Source organism: Lygodium microphyllum, chromosome 5 (assembly GCF_053477565.2).
Source record: "Lygodium microphyllum isolate KBCC chromosome 5, Lygodium_microphyllum_v1.1.10, whole genome shotgun sequence".
NCBI classification, from domain to species: domain Eukaryota; kingdom Viridiplantae; phylum Streptophyta; class Polypodiopsida; order Schizaeales; family Lygodiaceae; genus Lygodium; species Lygodium microphyllum.
In genome coordinates, this window is record NC_141139.1 from 104,155,191 (window position 1) to 104,169,064 (window position 13,874).

Below are 13,874 nucleotides of genomic sequence, written 5' to 3' on the forward strand. Positions count from 1 at the left end.
ATGGAAAGTGCAGAAATTCAGCCATTGGCTGATTGGAATATTGAGCATCATGCTGAAACAGAAATTCAGTAAGAGCTTGCACACAGCCAGGATGCTAGACGGCTACCTAGATGGTATTTGCAGACTATGCAAGATAGTCCTTTGGATGCACCCATGGCTGGTCGTACTAGAAGGCAAACTCGTTTGCATGATTCAGCACATACCATGGAGTTTATTATGGCAGCAAGTACTTTTGATAATGAAGAGCCTGAATGTTATGAGGATGCACAACACAGTGTGCATTGGATGGCAGCCATGCAAGCTGAATTAGATTCTATTACTAAGAATCAAACTTGGGATTTGGTGTCCTTGCCATTTGGGAAGAAAGCCATTGGAACAAAATGGGTCTACAAATTGAAAAGAAAAGCAGATGGATCCATTGATAAATACAAGGCACGGCTGGTAGCTAAAGGCTACGCATAGAAAAAGGGCATTGATTATGAGGAGACATTTGCTCCTACTTCCCGTATGACGACCATCGGGTCTATGATTGCTTTGGCTGCACATTATGGTTGGACAGTACATCAGCTAGATATCAAGACTGCATTTTTACATGGGGAACTTCAGGAGGAAGTTTATGTACAGCAGCCCATTGGTTTTGCAGTTGAAGGCTCAGAACATTTGGTATGCAAGCTCAAAAAGGCACTATATGGTTTAAAACAAGCTCCTAGAGCTTGGTATGAAAAGATAGATGCTTTCTTGCTTGGTCAGGGGTTTCTAAACAGCTCATCTGAGTCTACCCTTTACGTATGTAAAGAAGGGGGATCTATGCTGATTTTATGTCTTTATGTTGATGACCTTTTGCTCACTGGAACACATGTTGATCAGATTTCAGCATTCAAACAAAATTTGCAGCAAACTTTTGACATGTCTGACTTGGGAGTTTTGCATTACTACTTGGGCATCCAGTTCATACATAATGCTCGAGGTATTGGGTTATCACAGTCACGGTATATTGGGCAGCTTCTTGAGAAATTTGGCTTATAGGATTGCAAGCCAGTTACTACTCCTATGGAACCTGGACTAAAACTGTCATTACATGATGACAGTGATTTGTTTGATATACATACATATGCTCCTGCAGTTGGATGTCTTATCTATCTATGCAATACTAGGCCGGACATACAGTTTGCAGTTTCAGCTTTGAGCAGATATATGCATTAGCCACGTATGTCACATTGGCAAGCTGTCAAGCGTGTTTTTCGCTACTTGCAGGGTACTTGTTCTCTTGGGTTGCTTTATGCCAAGGGGGGACCACTGCATTTACATGCTTACAGTGATTCTGATTGAGCTGGTGATTATGATACACGTCACTCTACTAGTGGCAATTGTTTCTTTCTTGGCACTTCTTGCATTTCTTGGGTTAGCAAGAAACAATCCATTGTTGCCACATCGTCATGTGAAGCTGAATACAAGGCAGCTTTCACTACCACAGTTGAATTTCGTATGGCTTAGACGCTTGCTAGCTGATTTGGATGTATCTGTTACTGAGCCTACTTCATTGTTCACTGACAGTCAGAGTGCCATTGCAGTGGCACGGAACCCAGTGTTTCATGCTCGCACGAAACACATTGAGATTCACTATCACTTTGTCAGAGAGAGGCTACATGCAGGTGATATCAGCCTTGTCTATTGTCCTACCACCGGTAATGTGGCAGACATCTTCACCAAAGCTCTTCCTCGTGACAAATTTGAAGCATTTCGCGATGCTTTAAATTTGATATCCTTTGGTGGCGGATGATCCTTGTACTCTTGATCACTCTTCACTTGGGGGGGGTTTGTTGGGTATTTTACTCACGCCGTACTTACGCCTACGCTCATATGGGAGTGTTGGTGATCAGTAGGACACTGGGGCACTTTTTACTCTCGGTAGGAGAGGTTTTTTCCCCCAAACTTATGGTCTTATTATCGTATGTACTTATGTGCTTATGTTACACACATTTGGGCACTTAGTGTGTGTCGGGTGTGAACACCCCCCTACAACCCTAAGGTTTAAGGGTTGTACTTTGTACTTTCAGATTACACTCATTCAGTCTATTCTCTTGGGTGTCGTGCTTCAACTCTGTCTCTCACTCTCACACTGTCTACTGAATCTCTGCTATACCTTGATCCTCTGCTCTCACAGGGCATCGGGCAAAGGATGCACGTTAGCTGCCGAGTGACCTACCAAGACTACAAAGGTGATGGTTATCTTGCCAAGGGAGCCCAAGTGATCACCCCAAAGAGGCTAGGGTATCGAAGCAAGGATGCTCATCGGCTGCCTAGGGGTCTACCAAGGCTTGCAAAGGCAGATGGAATCAACAATGAACTTTTTGATGTTTTTTTTTGTGAGGGCCGTTGATGTGATTTGTTTAAAAGATTTAGCATTAAGTGATGGTTTCAAATCAGTTTTCGTCCCATTTAGTCACTGTGCCCCAAAGTATGGGAAAAAAAGGATGGATAGGCTCCTCTCAAACTAGAAGGAGAAGTGAGAGAGAAGCACCCTCTCCTCCCTTCAATTGGAAGAAGTAAAGTACCCAAGCTAATCCGTGGTAGAAGATACTTGAGAACTAGCTGGTTGACCCCCTTTGTCAAAATATCTGCAAAATCAGCACAAACTCTAGGCGAATGGTGCCTAGCTCAACTTGCTCTCTAGTGAAGTGGTAGCGAACCACCGCGTGTCGTGTTCGAGGGGTGATGATAGGATTGCACGTAAGCGTAATGGCACTTTTCTTGTCGCATTAGACAACTATAAGTGACTCGCAAGAAAATTGTAATATGGCTAGCAAGTTTCTCAGATAGATGACCTTTGTAGTACCATTGAAGAGAGCTCGATACTCTGCCTCGGCCCTGGAAGCCACCCGGATGACCCAAGAGATGGGTGTCGTGCCCAAGGTATAGAGGTAGTCTCCTTGGGAACACCAGGTGCCAGCAGGATCTCCCGCTCAGTCAGAATCAGTGTACTTGTGTAAGCATAAACCATGACTACAAGTTAGTCCATAATTATAGGTACACCGTAAATATTATAACACACGAAGACAAACAATCCAATGAGACATTCTAGGTGCATTAAAATACTAACTAAGCAAACTAATTGAGAATGTAAGATTTGGCCTAGTATGAATTAATGTAATTTTTCTACAACAGAACGACAAGTGTGAGAATCAAAAGGCTGCCCTAAGGGATCCTTGTGCAGATAGACAACAGAATCTAGAGGTGTGGCCATTAGTCGTGTGACGTGTCTAATTAGTGCAATACTGGTCCAATTGTAGGACATAATTTTGCTGTGACAGAAAGATACTTCCCTTGGATCTAACAATCTCTATCTCCCTAATAAATAAAGCAACTTGTCATCTCGAATATAGAGCAAAGCTGTGCCTTAATTTCTGCGAGAGCCGCAAAATCACAGCTAGTGAGTAATATGCCATTAACATATAGCAGGATATAGTTGACTCTAGCGCTAGTGGTGGGCATGTAGAGATTTGGATCATAGGGGGTAGAATGGTATCCATGAGTCCGTAAGAACTTGTCCATCCTATGGTACCAAGACCTTGGCGCTTGCTTTAACACATAAAGAGCTTTCCGCAAGTAAAATACCTTGTCAATCCGGTTAGTAGAAGAAAAGCTAGGAGTTTGCTCCACATAAAACTCTGTTCGAAAAGGCACTTTTGCCATCCATCTAATAGATCAGCCAACCGTGGTGAGTGGCGAGCGCAACCAATAGACGAAAGGATGTTAACCAAGTAGTAGATGGGAAGGTTTCTTCATAATCAATGTAGTGCTTTTGCCTAAAGCCTTGTACTATAAGGCGAGCCTTGTATTTGTCTAAAGTACTTGGTCCTAAAAGTCCACATCGTCCCAATAATGAGGACGATCCACCAACAAGTCCCATTGCGACCTATATTATCCAATTCCTTCTCCATGACCTCACACCATAGAGAGTCTTGGAGAGCATCTTATCAACTATCCGGCTGAGAATGTGCAATGTAATCAAGTGTAAACAATGATGCATATGAAGCCCAAGGGATGAGCTGAGTAGACCTTCTAAGGCCCTCTGGAGTGAAATCCGGTGGAAGGATCCGCGAATCCTACATGTGCTGTTGGTACTAGTGAGGTAATGGGTCTCATGGAGGAGGCGTGGGAGCTGAAGTATCTGCAGGAAGGTCAGGTTCAGGTAGTAGACTCGGCTTAGTAGTTAGGCACGATCTCAAATGATGTGAGTGAAGATGAGGACGAAGAGTCTAGTGCAAAAGATTGCACGCTGTCCCTCTCATTAAAGATGACATCCCTCCTAACAATCACCTTGTTCATCTGAGGATCGAGCAAACGATAGGCTTTCGCTTTGAAAGAATAGCCCACAAAGATCAAGAGATCTGTTCGAGGGGTGAGCTTTCCTATCTTGTCAGTAGGAGTGTGCGTATAAGCACGACTACCAAAAACTTTGAAGTGAGAAATAACACACCGAGAGTCAAATAATTCCTCATACGGAGTCTTTTTAGGAACCACTGCAATTGAGCATTGATTGAGGATGTACACTAAAGTGCTAATAGCCTTGACCAAAAGGCGCTCAGAGAGCTTTGCTCCAAACAGCATAGAGCGTGCCATATTCATGATTGTCTGGTTCCTACGCTCTACGACTCCATTCTGTGCAAGGGAGTTAGTAGAGGTGAGTTGGTGTGCAATGCCTTGCTCTTGTAGAAACTCGGAAAACTTGTGGGAGGTAAACTCATCGCCAAAATCACTCCTCATAGTACCCCTACGATGACCGGTTTGGTTATGAGTAAGCAACACCCAAGCACTAAAATAAGTAAAGCCTCAGACTTGTGGTTGAGGAGATACACCCAGATGTATCTAGAAAAATCATCCACGATAAAAGGAAAGTACATTGCGCCATTCAAGGTAATAGTGGATGTTGAATCACAAAGATCTACATGAATGAGCCTAAGGGGTTCCACAACACGAGTGATAGATTGTTGAGTAAAGGGTATACGATGCTGCTTACCTAGTTGACATGCTTTATAGACCTCTTGAGATAGTTTTAGGCATGGAAGGCCCTCAACCATCCCTTGATGAGATAGCTCATAAAGAGAGTCGTAGACAAGATGTCCTAAGCAAAAATGCCAAAGATACTCAGAGTCCGTGGGCTCTTGTGTAGTGGCCAAAGCTTGGAAGCCATGGAACTTTGAATCATCGGCAATCAGCTCGGTAAGAAAGTGTGTTATGTGATAAAGGCCATTAGGTTGTGCCTTGCTATGAGCAATCACTAAACCAGTCCGAGAGTCTAGGACCTTGATTGTGGTTTCTATAAAGAAAGCAGGTTGTCCCAATCGGCAAAGCTATTGAACAGGCAACAAGTTCACTCCAAGCCGGGGGACATGATAGACATCATCCAATGAAGCGAGATCGAGGCCCAGGTTAGTGGAAAATTTGACGCGACCCTGGGCTTGAATTGTAGCTGAGTTGTCACGTGAATACTCTCGGCTGCAGGGGCTCGGGAAATAAAAATGTCCTCTTTAGGAGTCATGTGATGGGTAGCTCCATTGTCTACAAGCCAAATAGCTCTATTGACGTGCTTGGCTATGATGAGCGGGCCTTTGCATCAGGCACCTCATCAGGAGGCAACTCACAGATGTGAATGAGACTTGTATCTGATGTCTCTAAGGAGACAATGTGGGGCTTTGTAGACGAGTCAGACAAACCCTTTGGGGTTGAGTGCTTCTCCGACTATAATGAGGGACCGGTGGTAGCGTGGGTTTGGCCTCGCCATTGCCCTTGCTGAGGGTTGCCACCACCCTTCTTTCCCTATTGGGTTTTACCTGATTGGTGTTTGGTTCTTGGCTTTTTGCTGTGTGCCTCTTGCCTTAGATTGACACTCGTCGTTATAATAGCTAGCCTTTTGACAATGTTGGCAAAACTTATTCTTTTTAGGTACATTTTTCCATCTAGGTCTAAGAGAAATGTGAGTGTTTCTTTGAGATTCACTAGCCCTATTTTGATTTTGATTTTGATTTGAGTCTTGTGTGCCCTTGCCCTATTACCCCCTCTAAGAAGATGGAACTAGAGCCCCCTTTATCGAGGATGTGTTATGAAATTGATCGAACAACTGTGCATAACACAATAGCTAACACTCAAACTCATAAAAGGTAGGCACCTAAGGCTGTGAAATCACTTGCTGTACAAAATGGAAATATTTTCTTGGCAACTTGTTAAGGAACAAGGTAACCTAATCATCAGAGGACTTAAGCACTCCAATGGTTGAGAACTCTGTGAGGAGACGCCGATGCTCAGTTTAGTTAACTTTCAAGGTATCCTCGTGTGCGATTTTGAATTTTTGGAGCTCATGATCCAAATTGATGTGACGGGTTCATTCCCAAGCTGTATAGCAATCAGTCAAGTATACCCAGCCCTTGGATCCTAAGTCGAAATGCTGAAGCTGAGAGTGAAGCTTAGGCATAAAGCCTTGTAGACACTTGATGCTCATGATTGGTTGCTGAAATTTCATGACAACCAAACCCCCAACATCTCCATTTTTTTCTTTGGTCACACGTCGCATTTGTTTTATTATTTCTTTTTTGTCAATGTATTAGTTGTTTTTCCGTTTTCCTGTACGGCAGGACGACTAGTCTTAGTCGGCCTTTTGTCAGTTTTGTGGATTATCGGTGGATTGCGTCTCTCCCTTTTCGAGGCCGTCGTCTCAGACTTTGCAGACAGACCCACACATTGCCAGGTTTTTCTCTTTTTCCCTCTCTCACGTTGCACCATCAATAGTAGAGGTGTTATGAGCCTTCCATGAGCAGACGGACCTCGTATGGAACAAGAGCAGGATCAGATTGGGGTTTCAACCCTTGCACTAAATCCCATAGGTTCTGAGAGTTTAAGACATGCCTCATCAAATTTGACCAAGTGGTGTAGTTTGACTTGTTGAAACAAGTCTTGTCATTAAATGCATGCTTGGAAGATGAGGAACTAGAACCATGAGGTGTTTGTGAAGATGGATAGATGGGATAAAATGGAGCATAAGATGATGGTGGTGGTGGATAAGTAGAAGGGGTAAAGATGGATAGGTAAAAATAGGTTGTTGATGTCCAATGAGTGCCGATTGTTGCAGAGGTACCAAAATAGACATAGATCCATATGATATCATATGTGTAGGTGGAGGCATTGAGATGTGATAGCCTTGTCCAAATGTGGGCTCGGGCACAGTATAATGATCGAATGGTCCACTAGGTAATGCCATAGAGGCAAACTGCGATACCAAACAATCCACACTCGAGTATGTCTAGGATGCACCCCCAGAGGGATAACATGAAAGTGAGTGTGTGGGATTACTACACTTCAAAGGATAGGGTTTTATCTTTGATAAGAAATCACAAGCACAACTTTGTCCATCTCAATTGGGAAATAAAGATGATAACTCTAGTAACCATCAAGTCACTTGAAGGAATATGTGATATCTCGACTTTAATTTCAAATCTTCTCGACTTCTCACAAAATAAACTTGAAGAACTCTAAATCAATCAAGCCTCCATCATAGATACACCACCCGGAAATGGGTATGTAGAGGTTCCAAAGGCTATGCCTAAATGTGTAAAATCCCTTGGTGTGGTGTGCAATGGATAATGTGGTGCACTTAATGGAAACTGAAAGGAAGGTGTAGCAGAAGATGAGGGAGGGATGGGTGGTAGTTCAAATGGATTTGTAATGGATGTTGTTGTGAGAAACATCATAGGTTCCTTTTGTTCATTAAATGCATTAAATAAAGATGCACCTACTCCATATTGACCATGAAAAATAAAATCATTTGAAGAAAAATGAAGGGTAGAGATACTTATAAGTTATTCTTTTAGCTTCTTACCTATTTTTGAGTTCATGAAGAAATACCTGCTTTCCTCATTACTCACAAACCAAAGCTTGTTTTGGAGAGTTGCTTCTTGATGAGCATCTCCCAATCCAATAGAAAATACAGAATCAGCTGGCATAGAATTTGAAACAAGAGAGTTTGTACCATAGAAACATGAAACGGGGAACGGGAACGGGGAACGGGGACGGGGACGGGAACGCCAAACCTAGGGAACGGGGACGTGGGAACGGGAACGGCATTTAAAAAATCAAAATTCATGAAAAAATTTTAATATTTCACTTATAATCCATGTGGACTCTGGAGTGTTAAAACTTAAAACCAAGGTATATAATCCACAAGGACAAAACATTTTAAGTTTTAACTTTAAGATATCATGCATTATTCTAAAACTACTCATTAGAAATTGAATTGCAACTTACAAGGCTCAAGAGGTAAGCTATTCAATTATAAATAATAAAATCCATAATACATATGCCAAAAATCATAAATGATAAAACAATAGACAATGAACTAAACTTTAAAGTCTAAGCTAAAAGAACATGCCTATGGTACAATTGCCAAAAAACTTAAAAGATTACAAATATGAAATTGAAGTCTAATCTTTGAAAGAACATGCTCATTGCCCCAAAAAAGACTACAAATATAAAGTCTAATCTCTAGACTGAAGCAAAATGCGGCATGCCAAAATAGCCCAAAGGGCAACTGCAAGACTGCAAGACTCAAGTACAAATATAATATCGGCATGGCACAACTGTCAACAGCCCAAGTGTCACAGTGCCATCAATGATCATAATATCATATATAATGTAAATGTGTCATGACTCATGTATCATGAGACTCGTGATAAGTAAGCTAAATCAAAGATCATGATCATGATCTAAGGCTGCTCTAGCCACTCCTGAAGTGCTAGCCTCATCATCATGTGCACAATGAATTGCTGCATCTCCCTCAACATCAGCATGTGTCTCCTCTTCTTGCTGCATCTCCCACTCTGTAAATGGATCAGGCTTTGTTGTCATACTGTTACATAACATCCTCAAATTAGCACTAACGAATACTAGATCGTTTGCCCTCTCCACACCAAGACGGTTCCTCTTCTTTGAAGCAATGTGAGCGTAGGTACTCCACAATTGCTCCAAACAAGAGGAGCTAACTGACTGACTCAAAATACGGATGGCTAGTTGCTGCAACTCAGGACCATCCGAACCATAGTCCTCCCACCACAAAGCTGCCCCAATCTTACAGCGATCCTCCTGTGCATCCCCACAACCAAAAGAACCCTGAAAGGTCCTATAACATGAAAGCTGATCTCTGATCTTTCGTCTAGTGCCATGATCAGGCACTAGACGAGACAATATAAGTCTCCATGCATCCATAACCTCAGTGTCATTCTCCTGACCCTTGCCCTGGAACTCAGGATCCACAACAAATGCAGCTGCATGCATGGGTGAGCTATAGGAGTTCCACCTCGTCACAACTAAATGGTGTATTTCCTCATACGCCTCATCATTTGGTGCCAACTCCTGGAACTTTTCATTCAGCCTGTCCATAGCCTCATATACCTTGCCAATGCAAGGTTGCATAGCATCCATAACCCTCAATAAATGTACAATGGGTGATACCATAGCATCTATCCGCTTTACATCATCCCAAAAAGTGGAGTTATTTGCTTTCTCCAAGCATAAGATACCTGTAGGAGTATCTGCCAATGTTGATGAGGTAAACTCATCACTAAGAAATAACTGCCTCAAGGCACCACTGCATTCTCTTAACCTGCCTAGCATCAAAAAGTTAAAGGCAAATCTGGTATCAGAGTATTTTAAAAGTGTCTTCTTCGACCGCAAAGAGAAGTGATGGCGAAGAAACTGGTGATTCAAAACAAAGCTGACCATTTGAGCTCCTTGCTCTATGACAGGTGCAATCCATGACAGGTTACCAATATCCTTTAGTAGGTTGTTCAAGCAATGAGCCATACAATATGAAACTGTGATATGCGGATAATATCCTTGAATAATAGCACCTGCTGCCCTATTTGCAGGCTCTCCATCTGCAACAAATCCCACAACATGCTCTGGGCCAATAAGCTCAACACCTGTAACCCACTCTGCTGCAAGTACATCTGCTGACTTTCCTGTCCCCGATGCATCATGTGAAGATATGAAATACATTTCTCCACGAGAATAAGCAACCATACCATGAATGGATCGCTTGCGTGTATTACTCCAACCATCAGCAATCAAGGAAACTCCATTTTTAGCCCACATGCTCTTTCTAGTCACTGCTGCTTGCTCAACAAGGTGCTTTTCCTTGTCGAGCAAAGTGGTGTGTAAGGTCTCTGATGATGGAGGTACGTACGAAGGGCCATACTCACCAATCTTCTTGCACATCAATTTAAAATACTCTGACCTGGCTGCACGAAATTGAATGTGGTCATGATAAAAAAAGCGTGCCACTGATGTATCCACCTCTTCCTTCTTCTTGGGATCCCAACTAGCATCAAGTGTGCTTTGTCTGCGTGCAACATGTGGCGTTGTTGATGCCATGGCCGATGCAATGCCTGCAGTAGGTGTGGAGGTAGCACTTCCTGATACTGACCTTGCTCTAGATACATCTGATGGGGATGGTGTCACAAAAGTTGCAGGGTCAACTGCAACACGTCGTGGTCTAGATGCAAGATAAGCTTGTTGACCTGCTACACGGTCACGAAGCTCCCTTTGCTTCTCCAAGGTCACATTTGGACAAAACTGCACCTCTGAATTTGGCTCATGTAGGAGATGAGCTCGGACCTGATTATGCATAAATATTAAAATGGAACAAGTGGCAATTGGTAGTCCATATTCTAATATTTAAGGAACTTGGAAAAAAATTAATAAAAATTCGAAATACAAATGCTCCGCTCAATGGATTACCTTGTTTGCTCCACTAGTTCGCTTGTATGGGCAAAGCTTGCAAGTCCATGGTCGAGATCCTCCACCACTCAAAGGGCGGTCAGCATTTACTTCTTCCCACCATGACCAATCATCAGACCTTCTTCCTCGACCACCAACCCGACGAGCGGGGCGGGAAGATGAAGCCATTTATGATTTCAGGCTGAAAATTGAAGATTCAAGAGTCGAGAGAAGGAAAAATTGAAGGCTGGAAATTGAAGGCTCGAGAGAAGGGAGAAGGCTCAAGAGTCAAGACTCACTCAATAGTCGAGAGAGAAGGGAAGACTCAAGAGAAGAGGAGAAGAAGGAAGAGAAAGAAGAAGGTTCAAGGAAGAAGGAAGAAGAGAAGGGAGAAGTGAAGAGAAGGTAGAAGGAAGAAGAGAAGGAAGAGAAAGAAGAGAAAGAAGAAGAAGGAAGAGAAGGAAGAGGTTGGAGGTGGGAGGAGAAAGAAGAGAAAGAAGAAGAAGGAAGAGAGGGAAGAGAAGGAAGAGAATGAAGGTGGCTGGGCCGCTGGCCGCTGGGGGCAAGATGCAGGCGGGTCCCGGGAGCAGGATGCAGGCGGGAGTAGAACGCGAAGAGCAGGATGCAAGCGGGAGTCTGGGCGCCGGACGGGAGTAGAACACGAAGCGCAGGCGGATGCAGAATGCGGGCGCAGGTAAGTTTCGCCTGCCACGTGGCGTTCCCTGTCTGAAACGGGACAGGGAACGTTCCATCATTTGGGAACGCGGTCCATGACGGATACATTCCGGGGACGGCGATTCCACGTGTCGGGGGGCCGTTCCGGCCGTTTCCTGTCACTATGGTTTGTACCTAGCATTGGAGAAAAGAGGTACTGTGGAAGTGATATGTAATCTGAGCAAGGTTCCACTTGCGGATGGCTAGGGTCCATAGTGGAGATTTCGAAGGTCCTACAAGATCATTAGTTTTGTGCATCGAATCTAAAGAAGAAAACTCAGGATTACCTTAACCTCCTACTGAGCCCTATGCATAAGGATGAGATCATACTCAGTGGCAAAAATTTGATATGGTATGTGGACTCCATGGTAGCCTGATGGTTCTCTGCCCATATCAGATCAGGCAATAACAAGTTGGAAAGGCCACTTGTGATCATTTTTGTCCATGTTTGGTTGGGGAGACTGGAGCAATATTGTGAATGTGTTCGAAGTGATTTAACCCTTTTGTTGTTCCTACTTTCGCAAATGGGCTCTCCGATCAAAGGCCAAGGTTTCTCAGAGAGTACCTAGCTCTGATACATTGTGAAGAAATGCTCTAAATGCAAAAAAACAAAAAGCTAATCACATGACAAAGCACATATTGATAACCTTATAGTATAGTTAGAGTTAGGATTAGGGTAACTTAGAGATAGTGAACATAATGAATAATAAAGTGAATGAATAATAAATATAAAGTACTCATGCAGTAAATACATTGTGCAATGAATATTGAACCTCGAACTCTCATATCTTTGGGATCATGGCAAAGGTTATGAATTGTAGAGTGTGTCATACTTTGAATGGATCCTGAATCGTAGCAATGGTAGTCTTCGAGTGTTGAACATCAGCAAATGCAGCCAAGGAAGACTGGTTCTGATATAGAGGACTGTGCAAAAGAGAGAAAGACAAAAAAGCATGTACCCGAGGAGGGAGAAAACTAGCGACTATATAGAATAGGTAAATACAAGCTAATTGTGTTGGGCGATAGGTTGAAATTGATGGCGACAGTGCAGATGCTGATGGCAATAGCTAGAGGTAATAGCTAGTAATGCATGCAATGTATGGGAAAATGTATCTTGGTATGGCTAGTAGTATGCAAATTCCCATGCACAATCACATTGCAATGGTTCAAATTATGCAAACAAGAATGTTTTCTAATACATTTGCTGCTCCTAGCATGTTAGGTATACATGAGGGGCTAGTCAACTCGATATAATGTTGTATATTAGTTCAGTTGGAATTGTAGCAATGTGAAAGTATAAAGCATTCCAATGCTTAAGGTGAGAAAAGGCCTACAACCTAGTGGAGATTTCGAGGCAAGTAAAGTTAGAGGTAAAGTTTCCATATACTTCTTGGTGAAGCTTCAGCATTGTTTCACCAATAGATGTAAAGTGGATGGAAGAGGATGACTTGACAGATCATCCTCAGTTGTTGCAACTTTACTGAGATGCCTTTAAGTTAGAGCCAACCGAGCTCAGTAAGGTTTAGCAAAGCAGGGGTTTGGAGCATTGCTTGATGCTCAAGGGGGAGGTAGCACTTTCACTCTACTAGTTTTGGACAGCTCTCATGTGTAGTAGATCTCAGATGTATTCCGCATGCATCCAAGGTACTGTGCTGACAATATGTCTGCCATGAGGTCACTACTCAGTGTACTAGTCACTATGAGATGTATGCAGATGAGTGTGAGTTTCACCCGAGCACCGAAGCTATACTTTTGCATCAGTTCATGATCAGTTTGATATGAGTTTTTGCCTCAGTTTTGAGAAAAAAATCTGATCATTTTCAGCTCAAATTTTTACAAGTTTGAGAACCGTTTCTAGTCACTTTTGGGATCAATTTTGTATCCATTTTTACATCAGTTTTTGGTCAGATTTTGCAATTAGTTTGTCGTCAATTTGGGGTCACATTTGCGGCCGTTTGTGATTAGTTCTGAGATCAGTAAGTGATCAGTTTACGATCAGACTATGCTCTGTTTTCAATGGTTTATAGTTGGTTCCATGGACAACAACATTTTAGTAAATGTCATTGATAGCTTCAGCCATGGTTTATGCTGAGAATATGCTTTACTGTGGTTCTGAAGTTAGAAAATTTGATAAACATGAGTCATGGATGCATCCAATGGGTTTTGAGCTATAGTTTTGGATTGATTTTCAGTTTTATGTTATGTATATGTTGGCTGGAAATTTTCAGCAAGTTTGGGGTATATGGCATGGTTGGACAACAGTGGCCAATGTTGTGATTATGATGCTTTATGGAAATTCCAACCGAGTATACTTTTCCTTTGGCATAATGTAGTCCAATTGAGGACAATTGCAAAGATTTCGAAGGGGTGGTCTATCACAAGGACGTGAAATT

General features: G+C 42.7%; 2 protein-coding genes across 8 annotated transcripts in view; one reads left to right on the forward strand and one right to left on the reverse strand.

Annotated features, from left to right (window-relative positions):
- The window catches only part of LOC148036231 (cilia- and flagella-associated protein 100-like), a 209,341-nt gene that overhangs the window by 135,760 nt on the left and 59,707 nt on the right, over nucleotides 1–13,874 (forward strand). The window lies entirely within an intron of this gene.
- Nucleotides 8,737–10,714, reverse strand: LOC148036232 (uncharacterized). Its single transcript, XM_087678803.1, has one exon. The coding sequence runs from the start codon at nucleotides 10,675–10,677 to the stop codon at nucleotides 8,737–8,739; it is 1,941 nt and encodes a 646-aa protein (XP_087534929.1). The 5' UTR covers nucleotides 10,678–10,714.

Coding starts and splice junctions, on each gene's coding strand:
- LOC148036232 (XM_087678803.1), bottom strand. CDS start 10,677: ATGCATAATCAGGTCCGAGCTCATCTCCTACATGAGCCAAATTCAGAG.